At 45.0% G+C, this 25038-nt stretch overlaps 1 protein-coding gene across 4 annotated transcripts in view; it reads left to right on the top strand.

Moving 5' to 3' along the window:
* The window catches only part of TP53BP1 (tumor protein p53 binding protein 1), a 182896-nt gene that overhangs the window by 65806 nt on the left and 92052 nt on the right, over positions 1 to 25038 (top strand). For all 4 annotated transcript variants that reach the window (XM_073568586.1, XM_073568582.1, XM_073568584.1 and 1 more), the window contains exons 7-9: positions 149 to 224; positions 3397 to 3608; positions 17302 to 17404. In XM_073568586.1, the coding sequence (XP_073424687.1) occupies positions 149 to 224; positions 3397 to 3608; positions 17302 to 17404 (391 nt within the window). The remainder of the gene's footprint in view (positions 1 to 148; positions 225 to 3396; positions 3609 to 17301; positions 17405 to 25038) is intronic.

Genomic DNA, 25038 nt, shown 5'->3' with positions numbered 1-25038 from the left:
TCCTTATCAGAATGGCTGAATGATCCTTTTTTGAACATTTTTCTAATGTGATCGTATGAACACAGCCCAAGAAATGTTATTTCTCTAGTTAATGAAAAACTATCAAAAATATGTATTTATATCTTAACATTTATTTACCTCGTTTCAGAATTTCGTGATATTGATGCTCAAACTAGAGGGCGAGCGAGTGTCGCAGAACACACATTAGAAGATGAAGTCGAACGGTATTTTTGCTTTTTTTTTTTTTTATTTCATTACAATGGGAAAATGGTCATAAGTAGGCCACATCTACCACTAAACATTCTTTTTGATCATAAAGAAACCCTGCCACCTTTACTTTGTTAATTTTAATTACCGTATTTTTCAGACTATAAGACGCACTTTTTTGCCTCCAAAATTTTGGAGGAAAGTGTGGGTTCACCTTATAGTCTGGTTGTACCTAAATCTTATAGTCTGGCTGTGGATGGGGGGAGGTCAGTGAGACCCCTGCTAAAGAAAATTAATATTCACTGCTCTCCACACCAATAGCCCTGCCCAACTTTATGCACTGAAGCTGGCACCGAATGGTGTGAGGGACTATGGGCATGGGAAGCAGTGAATATTCATTCTGTTTAATAGAGGGCACGTGATCGCTCAGCCGCTGCAGAAAGCCTGCGGCTAACAGTTTGTCCGGCATTAAACAATTAATTTTCACTGCTCCCTACCCCCATCGTCCCGGGCCTGGGAGCAGTAAATATTCCTGCAGCTGATCTCTGTGTGCTGGTGCATGGCAGTGACGTTATGCGCTGAAATCAGCTGCTGGCATAAGCACAGGACGCAGAGCTTCGAGGGAGAAGCAGAAAAGTGAGTAGAATCATTTTTTTTTTTTTTTTTTTTTTTGTATGTGTGCACCATGATGGGGATCATGTTCACCAGGATGGTGATGAGGGGGCCATGGATACCAGGATGGGGATGAGGGGACTATGAATGATGGCCTTGGATGCTATGGTATCATATATACCAGGATGGGGGATATTGGTATATAATTAGGGGACATTGTTATTGGGGTTATGTCAACAGCAGCTTCCTCCTAGCCCCATAAGTGTGTCATCACCACAGTTTTTGCTGCAATTTTTTATTTTTCTTTCCTAAAACCTAGATGCGTCTTATAGTTCAAAAAATGCGGTACTTAATCTGACCTAATAATATTTGCCTAGTTAGCTTCTTCGCACCCCTAGTCCGTACAAACAGGGACTGATGCTTGTATATTGTTTTGAAAACATTTTTGGAATGGTTGAGATGGCAATATGGGCTGTTCCAGAAGTAGGTATTAATTATATTATGTTATCTGCTTTTGCTGAGGAGATATGTCTTGGAAGGATGGGTGGAGGTGGGGGTTTTGTTTTTGATATCTGTATTGTTTTGTATTAATTTTAAAAGTTATTATAGACTGATTTGGAAAAAGATAATATGAGCTTTATCTTGTCTTTGAGTCAGAAAAATGTTGTCTTTGTAATTTTTCAGTACTCTAAATGTTTCCAGAGAAAGAAAACGTTTTGGAGAGTTAAAGTGAACCCATCATCAGGATTGTGCTCAGTAGCCTACAGACAGTGTCAGGTCGGAACTGTTATACAGATTTTCAATTATACCTGGGATGATGAAATATGTCTTGTGGTTGTTGTTTAATCTTAATTTGCAGTTCTCAGCTAGATATTCCCGTGTTCCGGAGTGGCCTGTGGGGGGGGGGGGTCTTCATGTGGTGCTCTGCTTACATATGCATCCTTATGGGCTTATGACAGGTCACTGATCCTTCAGTGACCTGCCCCCTATTTTACATAATTTATATAATATTGTTGGCTACTGTGCGGCTTAGAAAAAAATTCCATCCAGCAAAATGGCACCGGCGGCGGTTCCTGTGCAGTAGCAGTTATCGCTTGCCGACAGATGCTAATGCGCAAGCACCACCGCCATTTTGCTGCAGTCAAATTTTTCCTGCAACAAAATGGTGTCAGCGCTTGCAAAGTAGCATCTATCGGCAAGCGATAGATGCTACTGTGCATGCGTCGGCACCATTTTGTTGGATGTAAAAAAATGTTTTCAAAGCCTCACAGTAGCCAACAATATTGTATGCATTATGTAAAATAGGGGGCTTGTCACTGAGGGATCAGTGACCTGACATACAACCATACAGATGAATATGTAAGCAGAGCACCACATAAAGCCCCCCACACAGGCTGCCCTGGAGCATTAACTGAAAACTACAAATAAACATTAAACAACCACAAGACAGATTTAATCAACTTGGGTATCATTTTAATCAGTATAACAGCGTTAACCTGGCAGTATGTGTAGTTTAATTAGTAAAATCCTGCTGACAGGTTCACTTTAAGCTAAAGTGTCAGTAAAATCCAGTTACCAGTACCGGTCAGATCAGATGCTGTAATCGCGACCCGCTTCTGCACCCTCCTCTTTGCTCTGATGACATGGCCAGTGGGAACATCAGTTATATCCAAGCGAATGTGATTACAGCATCTGAGGCCTGTCTGATCTGGGTGAACCTATGCACCAACAGACTAGTCAAAGTAATCCACATAGGGCAAGGACGGCATTAAGGGTATGTGCATATGTTCTGGATTTGCAGCAGAAGATTCTACTGCAAATCCTGATGTTGGCAGGAAAAATGCTGTTTAAAATACTTGCCTTTTTGCCGCTTTTGTTTTGTGTTTTGATATGTATTTTCCCCACTCATTAATTAGTATGTGTCAAATCTGCAGCAAAAACGCTGGAATTGACGTGCTGCAAATCTGCAAGGAAAAAAATCAGCAATGTATGTATCAGACTTCAAGATTCTCATTCGCTTTGCTGGTGCTAGGAAATCCTTTAGGTTTTGGGACAAAACTTCACAGAAAAAATGTGCACATACCCTAAGGCTATGTGCCCACAGTAGCGTTTTTAAACGCTCAGGAAACGGGTCTACTTCCCAGAAAACGTGCGTTTTTTGCGCAAAAAATGCGCGTTTTTGATATGTTTTTTTCCGCGCGTCTTTTGGACTATAGGAAATAGCCAAAAATGCGGACCTAAGCGGAAATTAATGAACATGCTGCGGTTTTTTTTACCGCTAAGCGTTTCCTTAGCGGTAAAAAACGCATCCATTGGCACAAAAAGGCCAAAATGCATTAAAATGAATGGGATGCTTCTTTTAAGCGTTTTTGATGCGGTTTGACCCCGAAAAACGCATCAAAAAACGCAACGTGGGCACACAGCCTAAAGATTGTGTAAGACAAACTATTGTCTGCATTATCAAGGACTTGATTGGGATGCAGGGTTAGGGCTTTGTATGTTTTTTTAGGAGGCTTGAAGGACCTTACAGGTTTCGTTTAAATTAAGTTGTAAAATAAGAGGTCTGCCTTTTTTCAGACAACAGGGGCAGACAAGTGCTGTGGAGACCTCTAACAACCAAATAAAGGAAGAAATATGCACTGTTGTAAAACATGAAGAAAAAAAACAGAGCAACCAAGACATACAGGCTAATGTGGAGTCACCCTGCACAAATATGGAGAAAGAAGAAATGGATACATCAGCTCTTCTATCTAGTCAGGAAGACCTATTTGGGCAGCCCAGTAATGCAGGTAAGACAATGGAAACCACTGTGTAGACCCACTATTGGAGACATTTAAATGGAGTCTGTCACTTCCAAAACATTACTTAAACCATTAAACCACACATACAGGTATGCAGAGGACTTGGCCCCTGCAACAATCATACCATCCAAGTTAAATCAAAAGTTATAAATTTTATTGGTTCAGTCGCAATAAAAAAAAGTATGGAAATTGAGGGGGTTTTAACCCCATGGGTTATAACTCTGGAACGATACAATGGATCCCACTTATTCTGAGGGTTTTTTCTCGTGACATATTGTACTTCATGTTAGTGGTGACATTTTTTTGATATGACTTGCGTTTATTTATGAAAAAAATAAAATGGAAATTTGGAAAATTTCATTTTTGTGCCCTTAAACCAGAGAGTGGTATTACACAAAATATGTCAAATTTACATCAGCACAATTTTGGAAACATAATTTTTTTTGTTAGGACGTTATAAGAGTTAAAAGTTGACCAGTGACTTCTCATTTTTCCAACAAAATTTACAAAACCATTTTTTTAAAGGACTGTGAGGAATCTCACAGGGGAAGGGGGCATCGACTTCGCTCACCTCGGGGGAGGGGAGAGAAGGACCCGCAGGGATCAGCTCTCTGGTGCCACCACTTGCTCCAGGTCAGTCAGGGAACTGCACCTAGGGCAAATAGTCGCCGAAAAGGCTACCCTTATAGGTACGAGTTAGTGAGGCTCTCCCAGTAAAGGGGGGATATACAGTACAGACCAAAAGTTTGGACACACCTTCTCATTCAAAGAGTTTTCTTTATTTTCATGACTATGAAAAGTGTAGATTCACTCTGAAGGCATCAAAACTATGAATTAACACGCGGAATTATATAATTAGCAAAAAAGTGTGAAACAACTGAAAATTTCTTCTATTCTAGGTTCTTCAAAGTAGCCACCTTTTGCTTTGATTACCGTTTTTCTTAACTTAGAATTTGTGTTATGGCAAGAAAAAAGCAGCTAAGTAAAGAAAAACGAGTGGCCATCATTACTTTAAGAAATGAAGGTCAGTCAGTCCGAAAAATTGGGAAAACTTTGAAAGTGTCCCCAAGTGCAGTGGCAAAAACCATCAAGCGCTACAAAGAAACTGGCTCACATGAGGACCGCCCCAGGAAAAGAAGACCAAGAGTCACCTCTGCTGCAGAGGATAAGTTCATCCGAGTCACCAGCCTCAGAAATCACAGGTTAACAGCAGCTCAGATTAGAGACCAGGTCATTGCCACACAGAGTTCTAGCAGCAGACACATCTCTACAACAACTGTTAAGAGGAGACTTTGTGCAGCAGGCCTTCATGGTAAAATAGCTGCTAGGAAACCACTGCTAAGGACAGGCAATAAGCAGAAGAGACTTGTTTGGGCTAAAGAACACAAGGAATGGACATTAGACCAGAGGAATTCTGTGCTTTGGTCTGATGAGTCCAAATTTGAGATCTTTGGTTCCAACCACCGTGTCTTTATGCGACGCAGAAAAGGTGAGTGGATGGACTCTACATGCCTGGTTCCCACCATGAAGCATGGAGAAGGAGGTGTGATGGTGTGGGGGTGCTTTGCTGGTGACACTGTTGGGGATTTATTCAAAACTGAAGGCATACTGAACCAGCATGGCTACCACAGCATCTTGCAGCGGCATGCTATTCCATCCTGTTTGCGTTTAGTTGGACCATCATTTATTTTTCAACAGGACAATGACCCCAAACACACCTCCAGGCTGTGTAAGGGCTATTTGACCAAGAAGGAGAGTGATGGGGTGCTACGCAAGATGACCTGGCCTCCACAATCACCAGACCTGAACCCAATCAAGATAGTTTGGGGTGAGCTGAACCGCAGAGTGAAGGCAAAAGGGCCAGCAAGTGCTAAGCATCTCTGGGAACTCCTTCAAGACAGTTGGAAGACCATTTCCGGTGACTACCTCTTGAAGCTCATCAAGAGAATGCCAAGAGTGTGCAAAGCAGTAATCAAAGCAAAAGGTGGCTACTTTGAAGAACCTAGAATATAAGACATACAGTATTTTCAGTTTTTTCTCAATTTTTTGTTAATTATATATTTCCACACATGTAAATTCATAGTTTTGAAGCCTTCAGAGTGAATCTACACTTTTCATAGTCATGAAAATAAAGAAAACTCTGTGAATGAGGTGTGTCCAAACTTTTGTTCTGTACTGTATATCACCAGTCCAGGCTGGGGATATATATTTAAACCTCCCGGCCGTCACTGCCAGAGTTCCTCAGTAAAACAATACAGTTTTCTGCCACCAGTTCCTCATTGGACATACGCCCCGTGCGACAACAGGCTTATATCGAGTCCGAAACCAACCCGGGTAGCGTACAATTGACCAACCGAGCGTGCGGATGTGGGGATTTGTGAATCGAGATAAAGGAATAGCCCAAAATTTTATATTTAATCGCCGAAAAAATGCACTAGAAATATACAGGTATATATTTACAAGAACGATATACAGGTATACAGTCAGGAGTGCAGCACAAAGATAAGGTATAGATAGGTTGCAATCAGGGCTGTGGAGTCGGTAAGCCAAACCTGCAACTCCGACTCCGACTCCTCAATTTCTCTTACACCGACTCCGACTCCAACTCCGACTCCGACTCCGACTCCCACACATATTGCTTATATTTAAGTGAAAAATTTATTGTAGTACAATGTGAACCTCAGACATTTAATCATTTTTATGATCCCATAATCAAGATATTTAGATAGAACAGAATATATATTGGTGTACTACCCGGTTTTCATTCTTTTTGGTACAGATACGATATGGATAGACAGATATGGATAAATGGATAGATAGAGCAGATTTCTAATCTGCTTTTGCTATTGAAAACATTATCTATGAGCTCAAAAACCTTTCAGGTGATGTGGTTTTTTAAAAAGATGATCAGCTTTTGCAGCTGAAAAACGTATCCTCAAAAAACACAGGAAAAACGCTGTGTGTGAATGTAGCCTTAGATCAGGAATAGAACAGCCATTTATAGGACATTTCATAACTTTCCCAAATTCCTATGAAAAAATATTCAGCACATCCTGCATTGAATTACTGTACCCAATTTATTATATATTTTAGGAGTCGGTCCATTTTATACCGACTCCAACTCCGACTCCGACTCCACCAAAATGAGCTCCGACTCCGACTCCACGACTCCGACTCCACAGCCCTGGTTGCAATTACCTTGTTATGTAGCATGTGACCACAGGGGGGGCGCTGATAGATCACAGGTACAAATCTTAACTACAGGCTTTCCTGGCTGCGTCATTTAACGTATCCTCCTGCCATTAGAAAACTCAGTCCAAAATGAGGGACTGCCTTATACAGTGCCTTGCGAAAGTTTAAATCCTGCTTTAAACTTCTCCACAACAGTATCACGGACCTGCCTGTTGTGTTCCTTGGACTTCATGATGCTCTCTGTGCATCAAACAGAACCCTGAGACTATCACAGAGCAGGTGCATTTATACGGAGACTTAAGTACACACAGGTGGATTATACATCCTTAGTCATTTAGGACAACATTGGATCATTCAGAGATCCACAATGAACTTCTGGAGTGAGTTTGCTGCACTGAAAGTAAAGGGGCCGAATAATATTGCACGCCCCACGTTTCAGTTTTTGAATTTCAACAAAAATTTAAAATAACCAAAAAATTTCGTTCAACTTCACAATTGTGTCCCACTTGTTGATTCTTCACCAAAAATTTACATTTGGTATCTTTGTTTTTTTTTTTTTTTTTTTTTTTTTAATTCGTTTATTAAACCATAAACAAGACAAACAACATACACACTTATATATGATAAGCATTGCATAAAGCACATACACTTTCCACAGTATTGATATAAAACAAAATGCACATGTCAGTTTACATATGGAATAAAATGTAGTGTCAGGTAAACCATGCAAGCTTTTTTTATTGTTATTCGATCAATAAAGTCTTTTTAACTTCCTAAACCAAACTATAACTACCAGTTTGCAGCCTAGTTCTACATAATCAGCTAATAATTATGTGATGTCTCCCTCCTACAAGGTAAGATGAGAGGAATTCCACCTCTCCCAGATCTTTTCGAATTTGCCCGGGCACCCTCTATTTCGATACAGCGTACGCTCATATGGAATAACCGCATTCACCAATTCGATCCAGATCCTGAGGGAGGGACATGAGCCCCCCATCCAACACAGTGCCAGAACCTTTTGTGCCATAAATAACGTTTCCCGTAAAAAAATCCTGATATACTGACCCCAAGATTCATCATCCCACACCCCAAACATGCAAACCATCGGCTCAAGGGGAACAGGAGCTTGTACCAGGGAAGTTAATAATGACGTCACCTCCTTTCAATATTGTGCAATAATAGGGCATTGCCAAATCATGTGTATAAAGTCTGCATCCAATGAGTGACATCTGAAGCATTCCGATGATTGGAATCTGCCCATCCTGAATAGTCGGGTCGGGGTCAGGTATGATTGATTTATAATATATAATTGTGCCATTCTGTTATTGATAGACTGAGACACCCTAATCGCAGATTCCAGAATTTCTCCCCGTTCCTCTCCTTGTGCATCGGGGATGAGCCTGTCCCACTTCCCTTTAACAGAGTTTATGGCGGATTCCGCCCCTACCGATAGCATATTTGTGTACATAATGGAGATGAGACCCTGGGGACCTTGCGATTTAAGGATGCCTATCAAGGGCAGAGACAATATAGCTTTGTTTACCCCCATATTTCTCATATGTGATTGAAAGGCTGAACTCAATTGTAGATAACGGAAAAATTGGGATCTTGGGACGTTACATTTGACCTGTAATTGTTCAAAAGACACCAAGGTTCCATGATCGTGCAAATCGCTTATCGAGGAAACATTGTGCCGAGTCCAGAACTCGGCAGACGGGTGTTCAAGCAATGCCGGAAAATAACCATTAATCCACAGGGGCATTTCAGCTACTATGTCTGCAAATCAATTACTCTCTTAATCTGCCTCCACACTGATCGTGCCAGGTGAAGCAGGGGCAGCAAACGGAGGACATTTATTTTTTCCAATTCTAAGAAGCCCAGTGGACAGCTAACTCGTGCGGCTTGGAGCAAATGGCTTTCAGAGTTAGGGAGGTGATCATCAGGCATCCACTTGCATATGGCTTTGGCCTGTCCAGCCAGATAATATAGAAAAAAGTCTGGTAGCGCTGCCCCACCTTCCTTTTTTGGTCTTTGCAGAGTGGACAGCCTGAGTTTGGGCCTAGCTTTTCCCCATAAAAAAGAAACCGAAAAAAAGAGATATGAACTGAAGTAAACAAAATATAACAATCTTTATTACATGTAAAAATACATACAATACATAAACATTAAAAAGGTGGGAAACCCAATTAGAAATACCACCACCCACATGTCCACTACAAAAGGATATACAAAAAACCAGGGCACAGTGCTGCTCTTACATAACCGCCGAACAATGCGGGAGTAGTGGACACAAACGTCCCGAAATGTATTAATCACTAAGATTCCCCATAAACAGGCACAGTGTCCAAATACAAGAGAAAAACATACCTCCTGTGGGTGGTGATATGGGGCTCATATCACCACCCACAGGAGGTATGTTTTTCTCTTGTATTTGGACACTGTGCCTGTTTATGGGGAATCTTAGTGATTAATACATTTGGGGACGTTTGTGCCCACTACTCCCGCATTGTTCGGCGGTTATGTAAGAGCAGCACTGTGCCCTGGTTTTTTGTATATCCTTTTGTAGTGGACATGTGGGTGGTGGTATTTCTAATTGGGTTTCCCACCTTTTTAATGTTTATGTATTGTATGTATTTTTACATGTAATAAAGATTATATTTTGTTTACTTGAGTTCATATCTCTTTTTTTTTCGGTTTCTATGTAATTTTTGAACTCAAATATGGGTCCAATATTTAGTAAGGGGCTATATAATAGTATATGATATGTTTCAATATGCTCCATTTTTGGATTTAAACATCTCCGTTAATTACCCATAAAAAAGATGTAATTTGAGAGTTCAAATTTGCAAAGAAGGATCGGGGTACTACCACGGCACTGTGCTGAAGAGAGTAGCTGAGATTAGGGAGCAGTATCATTTTGATTAAATTAATACGTCCGGCTACAGAAAGCGGGAGTTTACTCCAAATTAGAAATTTAGCTTTAACCATTTCCAACAATGGGTATATGTTGAGCCGCAAATCCAACAAACTGCTTTGAGATATGTGAACACCTAGATATTTGAAACTGGGTACAATAGGTAATGAGGAGAGGGCCTCCAGTCGTGGCATGGGAGAGGGGCATCAGGACAGACTTTTCCCAATTTATATATAAGCCGGAATATTTCCTGAATTTATTGATAGTGGCTCTTACCCGTGCCAATGTGTCCTCCGCGCTACCCAGAAAAATCACCATGTCATCAGTATATAAGCCTATGGTGTCTACTCGACCCGCTATTTCTATACATTCAATATTAGGGGAAGATCTTATACGAATAGCCAATGCCTCGATCGCCAGGGCAAAAAGGGCTGGAGAAAGGGGACAAGCCTGACAGGTTCCCCTATGTAATGAAAAGGACTCAGATATAGAACTATATACAATGACACACGCCTTAGGTTTCATATATAATGTACTAACCCATTTTAGAAACCTGTCGCCAAACCCATATTTCTGTAAACATGCATATAGGAAGGGCCACTCAAGGGAGTCGAAAGCCTTGTCCGCATCCAGCGATGCCAATGCCCATTGATTATCTGGTACCAGGGAGCTATATTGGTGCTTTTTCCAGGCATGAAGCCAGTTTGATCAGGATGTATAAGTTCTAATATAATCGAATTCAACCTGGTAGCCAAAATTTTCGTAAAGATCTTATAGTACACATTCACTAATGATATGGGGCGATAAGATCCACAGTCTAATGGGTCCTTCCCCTCTTTTTTAAGTACTATTATGTTAGCTTCATAGAAGGACTCTGGCATAGACCCTCCCTCCCAAATCCCTTGGAACACCATCAACAACAGTGGCGCTAATATCTCCTGGTATTTCCTATATAATTCAATGGGAAACCCATCAAGTCCAGGGGCCTTCCCAGACGCCATGCCCGTTATGGCATTCTCTATCTCCAGAGTAAATTTAGCATCCATAAAGGTCCGCTGGGAAGAGCTTAGACTGGGAAATGTGATATCCGACAGGTATTCCAATCACCCCTGACTGTCAACATCACTTCTAGAGTTGTACAGTGATCTATAATAGTTATGGAAGCAGCTCAGTATTTCTTCAGTTGAAGACACCAGAGAACCATCTAAGCTATGGATCTGTAATATTGTGTTAGTAGTGTTGTGCTGACGTACCAAATAGGCCAAGAATTTACTTGCCTGGTTCCCCAGCTCAAAATAAGATTGACGGGCAAAAAATAATTTACGTTTGGACCTGGTGTCTGTGTTGAATATATAATCTTTGAGCAGCCAGCCACTCCACCTTATTGCCATTAGTCTGATCAGATATGTAGGTGGCCTCCGAGTCTCTCAATCGCTGCTCCACCTCATGATCCTCCCTCGATGTCACCCGTTTTATATAAGAGATCGTAGAGGATAAACAGCCCCTCAAGTATGCCTTAAGGGCATCCCAAAATAAGTTAACATTCCGGGGTTCAGGGTGGGATGAAATGAAGCAATGTAATTGATCGATCGATCAATCGGGTGAGTCTATCAACTTCAGCCAAAAGGGGTTTAATTTCCATGCCATCTTGTTGCTGAGTGGTCCGTATTTAAGTTTAAGAGCGACAGGGCTATGATCTGAAATCCCCCCTACTGCCATGTTCTATACTATCTACCCACATTATTAGACCACTGGATCCAAATATGTAATCTATACGTGACAAAGGTGCGCTTGGTGGATGAATGGCAAGTATATTCCCTCTTCTCGGGATGTCGCGTTCTCCATAGATGCAGCCATCTTCTGCCCTCCATGAATTGTGATATTTGGGATATAACCTGTGGGAGAGACTCCCCCTGCCTTTCATCACTCAATCTCAGCCTGTCAAGACGATTATTCATGACCTGGTTGAAATCCCCCATGCATATGACATCTGCGTCTGGATAGTTCAGGGCGAAACCCATCGCCTTCTGGAGAATAGACATTGGCTGGAGGGGGATTGTAAATACATAGAATAACATATTGCCTGGAATTAAGTGCATGCACAAATACAAAACGTCCCTCAGGATCCCTTCGGGCCTCCCTGGCCTCTCATCTAACGTCCTTATGTATCAATAGCGAGACCCCCCTTGAATAACTGGTATGAAATGAGTGGATATACCATTGTGCCCACGGTTTCTGCACACACCGAGCAGTGTCCCTGGTCAGGTGCGTCTCCACCAAGGACACAATGTGCGGGCGGCATTGCCTGATCTGCGAGAATACCTTGATTTTCTTTCGGGGGGTCTTAATGCCCCTCACATTCCAGGTCATACATATTATTTCAGACCCCATTTTTGTCTATCTGAATATGGTGTATGCTAGTACCTGAGCAGAGATTGGAAACATCACACAAAAGACAGGGTTTGCCACTGACTGCGACTACTACCTAAAAAAACTATTAAAACTGAGACTATTAAAAGGAAAAAAAACCCAAAACATTAGTCTAGTAATATAGGAGCAGTGTCCCACGCCCCTATTGAAAAAAGAATAAGGGGATACCATCACTGAACTCAGTGTCCGGTATTGTTGTTGAACTCGATACCCGCCGAGGAGGCCCCAACTGGGCCTCTAATTGAAGGATTCAAATTGGCAGCGAGTACATTAGGATTCCTTTGCAGGAGATCCCCCATGGGACCGCAGCCACTCAGTCGCTTCCGCTGGATCCGTAAAAAACATAGATGAGCCCCCGTGTACAACCCGGAGCCGTGCCGGGTAGATCATGGAATACACGATGTTCCTCTCCCTGAGCCACCTCTTAATTTCGATGAATTGTGCCTGCTGCTTCTGAAGTTCCATGGAAAAGTCCAGGAAAATGGAAATCACAGCATTATCAAATTTGATGGGGCTTTTTTGCCGTGCGAGTCGAGACGCAGAATGGTGTCTGTCTTTACAGTTGAGGAGACGTTCCAAGAAGGGTCTAGGTGGGGTTCTTGGAGGAAGGGGTTTTGTAGGGACCCTATGCGCTCTTTTGACAGCAAATACTGGAGAAAATTCATCCCCCAGAGAGGCCTTAAGCCAGCCTTCCAGATATTTCTCAGGATGTTGACCCTCTGAACGCTCCGGAAGTCCAATGACACGGATGTTATTTCGACGCATCCTGTTTTCCAGATCGTCCGCTTTTTGCTTCCAGGCGTTCATAGAGCCTGCCACCTTTGTCAACTTGACCTCTATAGGTGCGATGGTGTCTTCTAACTGGGATATTCTCGTCTCCACTTCCGTAACGCGTCGCCGCATAGCTTGCTTGTCCTGTCAGAGTCGCCCCACCTCAGTGTACACGTCTTCTATCTTCTCCGTCAGAGAAGTCCTAGTTAAGGAGATGGCTTGCATTAGCTGTTCAGACGCCAGTTTGAGGGTCAGTTCTTCCTGCTCATTCTCCTCCTCGCCCCCAGGGGGACGGCTTCTTCACTGAGCTTGTGAAAAGTTATTTTTGGGAACCCGTACACTTTCAGAGGGGTCGGTTCTGGCATATTCTTTTAATTTTTCTGCTGTTGCTGATCCTTTAGATCGACTCATAATCAGTGACAGTGCAGCGCAACAGGACAACCAGAGGTGCAGGCTCTGGGGACTTTCCCCCAATTATATGCACAGCAGGGTTTGTAAAAAGAGATATATCTCAGAAGCAGCTCCTATGTAGGGGGAGTCACATGGATCAGGAAGGGCAGTGTCTGGTGCTGCAGCAGCAAGGTTTGTCACATCCGGGGGGGGGATAGAGACCACAGCACCCGCAGAGATGGCAGCAGTGGGGGGGTACAGAAGTCCCCACAGAATTGGCGTCAGCGGCACAGTGAATCTATTAATAAAAGGGAGGAACGCAGGGCCCAATTTTTCAGGGCACGCACCACGAGTCCCTTGTGTCCTCCAGGATGTGAGTCACCGTCCGGTAGCACTGTGGCAATGGAAGCTGGACACCGCAGCTCTTGCTGATAGAGCGCGCGTCTTAAGATGGCTGCCGCCCCGTGCAGGCCCTGCCACCTGCTCCAACCCCCCTGGCTTTCAGCTCTCCAGAGCTACCTCACGACTCCCAGCGGGGTCCACCGGGGTCCCTGGCATCCAGATATCACGAATGCTGACAGGTGTGTTGCAATTATGAGGCCACAGACGCAGGATGGAAGCAGGATTTTCAGGAGCTCTCTGTGTGCTTCCTTCTTCCTCGGCTACATAGCCACGCCCCCCGGTATCTTTATGATAAGTGGGAAAAGGTTTGAAAGTTCCAGGGGGCTCGAATACTTTCACAAGGCACTGTATCTCCTAGGCTGTTCCCTCCCACACTCTGCTGCCACCCCTGGGCTGGCTGCCTCCCTCCCTCCCATGTTTGAGAATAAAGTTTCCAGAATCGTGGATGGCCCAAAACTTTGTGCCCAAAGCTCTGAATTGGTTGGTTGTGCCGCCACTGGATTTTATCTGCGCATAGAGACCAAATATGCCTACCGTATGTAATTCCTGTTAGCTATGCTTTATAACTCCATAATGCAGGGTTCTGGAGGTGGCTAAATAATATGGGAGTGCGTGCGGAAAGGAATGCTGATTCAGATTGTGCTCGGCTAGTCTCAGAGATATTGCATTCTGTTAATATAGGTCATTTTCCAGATTCAATACCTGAGCCTTCTGTGACTTGTTGTACCACAAGGTTTCCATGTGCTTCAGTCAGACAAAAGAGCCAGCTGGCTGCAGCTGCAATAGCAGTTTGTACCCTTGTGTTAAGAGCTTCAAAGAGTTTCTTCCAACTCTTTTAATTAAAGCAAAGCATTGTATTGCCTTTTATGGCCTGGGGGGGACGCAAGGATGGGGGCACATTCCAGGAGTGGACGGAGATGTCCTATAATCGAAAATGAATTCTTCCTCGTACCTCACAGGGACCACATCACATTTGAAGTGACTTTGGAGGATCATTATGACAGAAAATACCCAAAAGTTACACCATTCTAAACTGCATCCCTCAAGGCACTCAAAACCACGTTCATTAAGTTTATTAATTCTTCAGGTGCTTCATGAGAATGAAAGCAATGTGGAAGTGAAAATTAACATTTTACTTTTTTTCGCAAAATAAATTTACTTTAGACCCCAACTTTTTTTATTTCCACAAAGGTAATGAGAAAATGGACCACAAAATTTGTAGTGCAATTTCTCCTGAGTACACAGATACCTCCGTATGTGGGGGAAAACCACTGTTTGGGTGCATGGCAGGGCTCAGAATAGAGGGAGCACCACTTGACTTTTTGAACCCAAAATTGGCTGGAATCAATAATGGGCGCCATGTCGCATTTGGAGACCCCCCTGATGTACCTAATCAGTGGAATCCCCCCCCCCCCCCTACACACACACACCCACCCCAACCGTAGCTCTAGCCCCAACCCTAATGGAAATAAATCCTTTTATTTTTTTTTTTTATTATCTTTACCGAACTAAAGGGGTGATAAATGGGGGTTTGATTTACTATTTTTTTTTTTATTTTGATCACTGTGATAGACCATATCACAGTGATCAAAATGAACCAATAGGAAAAATATTCTTTGGTGCCTACCGGCAGATCTCGGCCGGCGCAGTGCGCATGTGCCTGCCATTTCCTTCCCGGAAGAAGACACTAGGGGACAGAGCTTGGAGGGTCCAGGGACGCTGGAGATATTGGGAGGGCTCGGGGGACCCCATTTCTCTCTCCTCTGGTTTTCTAGATCATATCAGAGAAGAGAGAAATGAATGAGAAATCTGCCTTTTTTTTTCTGATTGCCGTTATTCCGTTAATAATAGTGATCATGAAACTGGGGACGGTAAAAACTGACCCAAATCATGTTCTCCGGGATCTCGGCTACCCCCGGTAGCTGAGACCCTGGAGATTTTCCGACGCTGGAGGGTGCTACTATAACCTTATTTCTCAGCGTCGATAAAAAGCAGCGCTGAGGATCAAGTACCCTCAACTGCCGACGTTAAAAGGTGTATTGGTGGTCTTTAAGGGGTTAATGCACAATTATTGTGGCCAAGGGCTTAGTGCACTATTGCGTCCCCTCAATTTGGACACTGAGCACTTGCTTATATCATGGTTAACACCGCTCAGATGAACCCTGCCTGACCTCAATCGGTGATTCAGGCAGTGCTTTTTTTGCGACGGTACCGAGTACCGGAAATCTGAAGGTGCTTCAGCGGAGGAGGGGGAGCGGTGGCAGGAGGCGGTGGCTGGGAAGTCATACTCACCCCTCCTGTGCCTCCCTGAACGTCCTCTGCATCCTCCTTGTCCCAGCGCTGACGGCTTCTTCCTGCCTTCAGCGGTCACATGGTACCGCTCATTAAGCTTATGAATATGGACGCCCATGGGCGTGGAAGCATATTCATGAGCTTAATGAGCGGTACCATGTGACCGCTGAAGGCAGGAAGAAGCTGTCAGCGCTGGACAACGGAGGATTCAGGGACGTTCAGCAACGGCACACCAGGGTGAGTAATGAAGGTTGAGGACGGGGGCTGCACAGAGGAGGTCGGGGGCAAATATTGCGTACCAGCAAATATTTTTTTTTACAAAAAAAGCCCTGGATTCAGGATGTATACTGCAGCCTGATCACTAGCTCCAGTCTGCAGTACGGTCCTGAGAAATGGTCGCAGACGGGTGCTAGCGATCAAAATATATGTGCGCTCCTAGGCTCCTGCGGTTTCCATGTGGTGGAGCATTGCCGCTGAGCTCAGCGCTGTCCATCGAGATCACAACCAGCGGCTCTGTACCTTCACACGGACGCTGCAACTGCTCACATATTGTGCCGACTTTCAGCTCTGGCTCCTGTTTGTGGCCGCTGCTCAGTACTGTTCTGCAGACATGAATACACAATGACACTGGATCAGAGCCTTAGAGTCTGTGTACAGCCGCTAATCGAGTTCTGGCAGGGCTCACAGGATATGGCAAAGTGCTCAGCATGCAAATCGAGGGGGCGTTTGTGTGCACTGAGCCCATGTCCATATCAATAGTGCACTGAAAACACCTTATTTGCATATGAAATAAATTGTGTTTTGTGTGTTGTGTTTTTTTTTTTTTTTTTTTTTTTTCTTTTAATGGCAACTAAATTTTTATACCAGCTAAGTTGTATATGTAGTTGAATTAGCATTTTGGAGGTGACAGATGCCCTTTAAGATGTCCGCATGTGCCTAGTCTTTATGATAATTGTAGGTTTTTCCCTGCTCTATTCTTGATGACTACTTGCATGTACAATATATGAGAAAGGTTGCACTCAATTGTGTTAAAGCATGTCATATGAAATATATGAAATGTGAATAGATTTTTACAGTGTGCCCTGTACAGGAAAAGTCCAGACAATATTGGTACTATCTAATGCCTAGTGCAGGGTCTCCTCAGGCCCTACGCTTGGCAGAATACAGTGTATTTTTTGCCTCGAGGGTTCATATTAGAGACGCATACCTCACTTCTCTATGGTATGGTTATAAACAGTTTGATCAGGTACCCATTTTTATGACTTTGTATTTATCCTTTTTCCTAATTAGAGTCTGACGTCAGTCCTGTAGTAAGCAAGATTGTCTCTACTCCAGCGGATAGCCTGCGCCTCCTGCAATTCTCAGGACAGGCCACCCTTGCACCTGTGAATGAGTAAGTATGTGTTCTGCTTTATTATATGCTTCAGAGTGACCCAGGCTTCTTTTACAGCATGTGAGAATGTCAGAGAAGATGGTTCCCTTCCATTGCCAGTGCTTAGGGCCATGTTGTTCCTGTATCACGAATGCACAGTCCATTGCTGGTCACAATGTGCTGCAGCTTCGTGGCCCGTCCTCTGTGACAGCCTCACACCATGTACAATGACGCACCTGTTTCAGGTGACATCAGAATTAACTGTCCCGTGTGTCTATATGACTTGTGTAAAGCTAAGGGTTGAGACTTTGAGGAACTGATTTACCATACAGATATTGTGCAATTACAGGGCACACTTTTTCCATAGTGAATAAAACTGTACCAGCACTATCATGCCGTTGTTTTTTTTCTTAAAGACTATTCTGCTGTAGTGTGTATTGATGCTACTGTATACAAGGGGGATTGAGAGAGAGTATGTGTGAATATATATATATATATATTCATATATATATATATATATATATATATATATATATATATTTATATATTCACACATACTCTCTCTCAATCCCCCTTGTATACAGTAGCATCAATACACACTACAGCAGAATAGTCTTTAAGAAAAAAAACAACGGCATGATAGTGCTGGTACAGTTTTATTCACTATGGAAAAAGTGTGCCCTGTAATTGCACAATATCTGTATGGTAAATCAGTTCCTCAAAGTCTCAACCCTTAGCTTTACACAAGTCATATAGACACACGGGACAGTTAATTCTGATGTCACCTGAAACAGGTGCGTCATTTATATATTTATTACACACACCGTATATACTTGTGCATAAGCCGAAACCCCCCCCCCCCCACAATTTTGCTTTACACAAGTCATATAGACACACGGGACAGTTAATTCTGATGTCACCTGAAACAGGTGCGTCATTTATATATTTATTACACACACACACACCGTATATACTTGTGCATAAGCCGAAACCCCCCCCCCCCCACAATTTTGCCACAAAAAACTGGGAACACTTATTGACTCATGTATAAGCCGAGGGTGGTACTGCACAAGGGTTAATGGTGGTCCAAAAAATGCTCCGTAGATAAATACCCCCCATAATATGCTGCATAAGGGTTAATGGTGGCCAAGAAGATGCTCCATACATAAATACCCACCATAAAATGCTGCACAAGGGTTAATGGTGGCCAAGATGATCAGTTCAGATTTGTCCACATTGAGTTTGAGGAAGCGAGAGGAGAAGATGGAGGATATGGCTGATATACACTCTGGGATTCTGGAGAGCAGAGAGGTGATGTCTGGGCCAGAGAGGTAGATCTGAGTATCATCGGCATAAAGGTGGTACTGGAATCTGTGGGACTTTGAGTTGCCCCAGGCCAAGTGTGTAGATTGAGAATAGTAGGGGTCCTAGAACAGAGCCTTGGGGGACTCCAACAGAGAGAGGGTGGGATGAGGAGGTAGTGTGGGAGTGGGAGACACTGAATGTGCGGTTGGAAAGGTATGAGGAGATCCAGGATAGGGCGAGGTCTTTGATGCAAAGGAGGAGAGGATCTATAGTAGGAGGCAGTGGTCAACTGTGTCGAAAGCAGAGGACAGGTCTAGAAGCAGGAGTATAGAGTATTGTCCGTTGGCTTTGTCTGTATGTAGGTCGTTGGTAATTTTGGTCAGGGCTGTCTCAGTGGAATGATGGGGACGGAAGCCAGATTGTAGATTGTCAAAGAGCAAGTTAGATGAGAGTTGGGAGGAAAGTTCAGCGTGGACATGCTGCTCCATGAGTTTAGAAGCGAATGGGAGCAGCGATATTGGGCGATAGCTGGACGTGGCTGTTGGATCGAGGGTTGGCTTTTTAAGGATAGGCGGGATTGTGGCATGTTTGAAAGCAGAAGGGAAGGTACCAGAAGTTAGTGCTAGGTTGAAGAGGTGGGTTAGGGATGGGATAAGAGTGATGGTGATGTTGGGGAGAAGGTGGGATGGGATAGGGTCAAGTGCACAAGTGGTGAGGTGTGATTTGGAGAGAAGATGAGCAAGCTACCCTTCATTGATGTTAGATAAGGAGGTTATGGGGTTTGGGCATTGGTCTGGTATACAAAGGGGTTGTGGTGGTTGGGCAATAAATACTTGCCGTGTTTGGTCTAACTTGTTTTTGAAGTGTGCGGCAAAGTCCTCGGCAAAGATTAGGGAAGTCGGAGGGGGGCAGTGGTGGGCGGAGGAGGGAGATAAAAGTATTGAACAACTGTCAAAAAAGGGCTGAAAATCTCGACTTATACGCGAGTATATACGGTATATATATGTGTGTGTGTGTGTGTGTGTGTGTGTGTGTGTGTGTGTGTGTGTGTGTATATGTGTGTATATATAAATATGGCCTAGCTTAAAAAAAAAGCTACAGTGAAAGGAATATGGCCTAGCTTAGAAAAAAAGCTACAGTGAAAGGAAATAATTATTTGATCCCTTGTTGATTTTGTAGGCTTGCCCACTGACAGACATGAACAGTCTATAATTTTAAGGGTAGGTTAATTTGAGAGCGAGAATATCAAAAGTAAACTCCAGAAAATCCCATTGAATAAATTATATAAATTTACTTGCATTTTGCAGTGAGAAATAAGTATTTGATCCCTCTGGCAAACAAGACGTAATACTTAGTGGCAAACCCCTGGTTGGCAAGCTTGGCAAACCCCTTGTTGGCAAGCTCAGCAGTCAGACATTTTTTGTAGTTGATGATGAGGTTTGCGCACATGTCAGCAGGAATTTTGGTCCACTCCTCATTAAGATTTTGAGGCTGTCGCTTGGCAACTCGGAGCTTCAACTCCCTCCATATATTTTCTATTGAATTAAGGTCTGGAGACTGGCTAGACCACTCCATGACCTTAATGTGCTTCTTTTTGAGAAACTCCTTTGTTGCCTTGGCTGTATGTTTTGGGTCATTGTCTTGCTGGAAGACCCAGCCATGATGCATTTTTAATGTCCTTGCGGAGGGAAGGAGGTTGTCACTTAGGATTTTACTGCCTTGAGATCATTAAAGAGTTAACACCTGTGTTTGGCTGATCTCTCACCTTCCTCATGATCAAGGATACCCCACGAGGTGAGATTTTGCATGGTGCCCCAGATCGATGTCGATTGACAGTCATTTTGTATTTCTTCCATTTTCTTACTATTGCACCAACAGTTCTCTCCTCACTTATTACTTATGGTTTTGTATCCCATTCCAGCTTTGTGCAGGTCTATGGTCTTGTCCCTGACATCCTTATAAAGCTCTTTGGTCTTGCCCATGTTGTGGAGGTTAGAGTCTGACTGATTGAGTCTGTGGAGAGGAGTCTTTTATAAAGGTGACTATGTATGACAGCTGTCTTTATTGCAGGTAACGAGTTGATTAGGAGCGTCTAACTGGTCTGTAGGAGCCAGAACTTTTAATAATTGTTAGGGGATCAAATACTTTATTGCTTCATTGGGGAACACAGGTAACCATGGGTGTATGCTGCTGTCGCTAGGAGGCTGACACTATGCAAAAAAAGAAAAAAAAATAGCTCCTCCCCAACAGTGTACACCCACCTACAGGCACGAAGTACCTCAGTTTAAGCTTAGTGTTTGTAGGAGGCGGACATGGATCTAACCCCAGATCCGCATTTTCTTTTGCAGGTCACCTGTTCTGTTTTAATCTTTTTCCCTTTGTTTTTCAGGTTCATCTTTCTTAGGGTAACAGGGTGTAATTTCTCACCTTGTTTTCCCGTTTTTATGCGACCGAGAGAGCAGTGTGGTGTCGCCTACATCGCCCGCTCTCGGACCTGCAGGCAGGACTTTATCCCCTGTCACCCTTATGGGTGTTTCAGGGTGACTCCCGGTTGACTCCCGGCGGCCAGTCCTTGCCTTTCCCCACCTCACCCCTCTCCTCGGAGATGGCTGAGAGGAAGACTGTGGTCACCAGCGGTGACCTCCCCCCTTCTTGTAAGGGGTTGATGCCGTCTTCTGCACCGTCTGGAGATGGTGCGGCAAGGAAGATCCCTGATGCCAGTAACCCTCTTCACCCGAGGGCTCCTCATGCGATCCTCAGCTGTGAAGAGGAATCGTGGACCCACTTGCAGGTAATGTATGATCCTCCCTTCCAGCAGCGAAGGCAGCACAGGGCGCTTTCTAGCTTCCATCCCTTCTCTGGCAGCGCTGCGCAGGCAGATCCACCGGGTATTATCCCTACTATACGCGTTAACTCCCGCTGCCGTTTTCTGCACATACCGCGCCTTCTCCCTTTCCCTCATGAGCGCTTGAATATCGTGCTCTTTAGTCTTACGGGGGGGGACCTCACGCTCTGTCTAGGCCACGCCTCCTGCGCATCTTTCGGCACTTCTTCCCCTCTCCGCCCTCCCTTCAAAGTTCTCCCAATTGGAGGGGAGCTTTCTCTTTGCTGGCTGGCAGGTCATAGGCAATCACAGGAGAGCTTTCGCTTTATGCCGGTGGGCAGATTGCAGAGCTGGCCATGCCCCCCCCCCAAGTTATCCAACCGGATTCTGCCTCCCTGTTTCACCGGCCTAATTGCTTAGCCCCGCCCCCCGTCTTTTCTGCCTGAGACATCTTGTATCCGTGGCTCCGCTGATTTGCGCTTCCTAACCCCAGATTCCTGTTCTTGCCGGCGTTCTTCTGACAAGGGGACACAGCTAACCTTGGGTCATCTGCTGTTCATCGCTGGCTCTGTTCTCTCTCTCCTCTCTCCTCTCTCCTCTCTCTCTCTCTCTCTCCTCTCTCTCTCCTCTCCTCTCCTCTCCTCTCCTCTCCTCTCCTCTCCTCTCCTCTCCTCTCTCTCTCTCTCTCTCTCTCTCTCTCTCTCTCTCTCTCTCCTCTCTCTTCTCCCCCCCCCCCCCGGAGTGCCTGTTGCTATGTTTCAGTTGGTCTCTGACCTGACTAAAGTGTCCAGGTCCTACAACGTCTTCCACATCTAACTGCCACCACCAGTGCTCCGAACGCCCCTCACGGTGATTCGCACGCACCTGACCACGACCTTCACATGGACCGATCGGCTAAAAGACCTAGGAAGCGGGCTCTGTCTGGCTCCTCATCCAGTTCACCTTGCCCCTCAGCAGCATCCAAGATGCCCCTCTCTCCCCATTCACCCTCCTCGGAGGAGGACTTTGGGTCAGATGTGGATTCTCAGTCTGGGTCTGACTCAGATGCAGACCAGACTTCCAGGACACAGGACATGATAGATAACTTTGTCTCAGCAATTATTCAAACTCTTAAACTAAAAGAGGACGGGGTGCCCGCTCAGGACGACTCCGTTTCATTCAAACGGGATAAACGTCCCTCCGAACTTTTCCCATTCACAAGGAGTTTGAGGCTACTATGGCCAAACATTGGGAACATCCCGAAAAGTCTTTTCCATGAAGGAAACAGCTAGACATTCTATATCCCTTTTGTCCAGATCTTGTCGCCAAATGGGCAGAATCCCCTAAGGTGGATCTGCCGGTCTCTCGCCTGTCCTCTAAAACAGTTCTCTCTATACCAGACGGTGTGTCTCTTAAGGATGCTACAGACAGGCAGATGAGTCTTTGATCAAATCGGCGTTTGAGGCGATAAGTGCCTCCACCTGGGTGCTGAAAGCCATATCTGCCTGGGCCAAAATGCTTAGCCAGGGCATCTTACCGGCAGCTCTTCCGGATGAGCTGGCAGATTTGGCAGGCCAGATTGCTCACACTGGCAAATATTTTCTGATTGCCTCCTTGGATGCGGCCGCCTGTTCCGCCAGAGCAAGCAGCAACATCATCCTTTGGTTGAAGGCGTGGAATGCAGACCCGAGCTCTAAGAAGTCAACAACTTGGCCTTCCAGGGCTCTAGGCTGGACCAGATCATTTTGGACGCTACCGGGGGAAAATCACCTCTTTGCCCCAGTCCAGGCCAAAACGTCCCTCCAACAGGACCACTTCCTTTTCGTTCCTTTCAACCTTTCTTTTCTTCAGAAAATTCTCAAAAAAAAGCAGGACTGTTCTTCCACCCCAGGGGAAAAAAGGAAACCATCCTTAAAACCAGCTTCTCACTGGAGGCCAAAGGGCCGCTCCTCCAAGCCCTCTGGGATCCGCAATCACAGGTTCTCCTCTAAGTGACCGGTCACCCCCCACCTGGAGATCTTTCCAGGGTGGGAGGCCGGCTTCTTTTCTTCAGGGATGCATGGAAGACGTTTCTTTTTGTCTCGCCCACCAAAACAGCCGTCTTAAGCCCCAGGGTTTTTTCGGGCTGTCTCTTCCCTTCTAAACACAGGAGTAATTTCAGGGATCTACTCCAACCTTTTTGTAGTCCCGAAAAAGACTCTCTGCCCCATCTTGGACCTCAAACAGTTGAATCGCCACGCTCGGATCCGCCACTTCAGGATGGAGTCCTTATTCTCGGTGACCGCCTCCATGAAACCAGGAGAATTTCTGTTAGGCGTCAGATTCCTGCAGCGACACAACAGGAATCCAGAGCCTCACATGCTGCTCTGCAGCAAGCCATTCCTGAGGCTAAGTCCCTCTGCTGCTCCTCTGAGCATGCTCACGAGATGATCTCCCATTGGAGGTCAGGAGTCACGTGCTCAAGTCCTTCTCCAGATCTGATTGGTCCATCTCAGAGATCTGGAAGGTCCCAACAGCGCACGGCTATAAAAGGCCCGCATGGTCGCTAGGGAACTATAGAAAGAGTCAGCGCCAGTCAGTGGCAAGCCATAGGCCACTGTGCACACCGCACCTCTACACTAGCGTCCGGTGGTGTCACGTCTCTCATGGCACTATCGCAGAGCGGCTGTGTCTTCCGCCACGCTGCATTCAGCAGCACTTAGCGGCGTCCGCAGTTGCGACGTCGCACTCACGGTAGGTCTAGACGGACACCGTCCCCTGTCTTGGACCCGATCCTGTGACCTGATACTGTGCGTGCAATTTCGCTGAGACCTGTGAGTCTAACAGGCTCGGTGTTTATGTTACAGCGCCTCTGTGAGTTAAGAGTCCGCTCTGCGCACATCGGGTGATGTTGAACCTGTGTGCATTATACCGCCATATAGCGCGTCTGCCATTGTCTAGCAGCGGTTTTAACACCTTCTGCACGGGGGACCCCGAGCGGCGAACGCACTTTATTATTTATTTAGTGCGTTCCGCCGTTCCTAACAATTTCTTTGCTCTGTAGACATTCAGGATGCTTATCTTCACATTCCTGTTTGTGTACAGCATCAGGGATTCCTTCGGTTCGCGATCCAGGAGGATCATTATCAGTTCACGGCCCTTCCTTTCGGCCTGGCGTCTGCACCCAGGGTCTTCACGAAGGTCATGGTAGCAGTCATGGCCATCCTTCGCTCCAAGGGGATTCTCATAATCCCTTACCTGGACGATTTACTGATCAAAGGGCCGTCCCGCCTAGACTGCGATCAGAGTCTTCAGGTTTCTCTGGACACTCTGGTCTGTCTCGGCTGGATAGTGAACAGAGAGAAATCCTCCCTGATCCCAACTCGGCACCTGGTGTTCCTGGGCATGGAGATCGACACGACTTGGGCTCGTGTCTCCCTTCCAAAGGACAAGTTTTCATCCCTCTGCCAGGGAATCAGATCCCTAAAGCGTCCAGTCCTTCTCTTACTTCGGTCCTGCATGAGAGTCTTGGGGAAGATGATTGCCTCCAAAGAAGCCGTGCACTTCT

The sequence above is a fragment of the Dendrobates tinctorius genome, unplaced genomic scaffold (genome assembly GCF_039654945.1).
Source record: "Dendrobates tinctorius isolate UK_male_01 unplaced genomic scaffold, ASM3965494v1 ptg000022l, whole genome shotgun sequence".
In the NCBI taxonomy this organism is placed as follows: Eukaryota; Metazoa; Chordata; class Amphibia; order Anura; family Dendrobatidae; genus Dendrobates; species Dendrobates tinctorius.
This window is presented reverse-complemented; position numbering and strand designations above follow the sequence as displayed.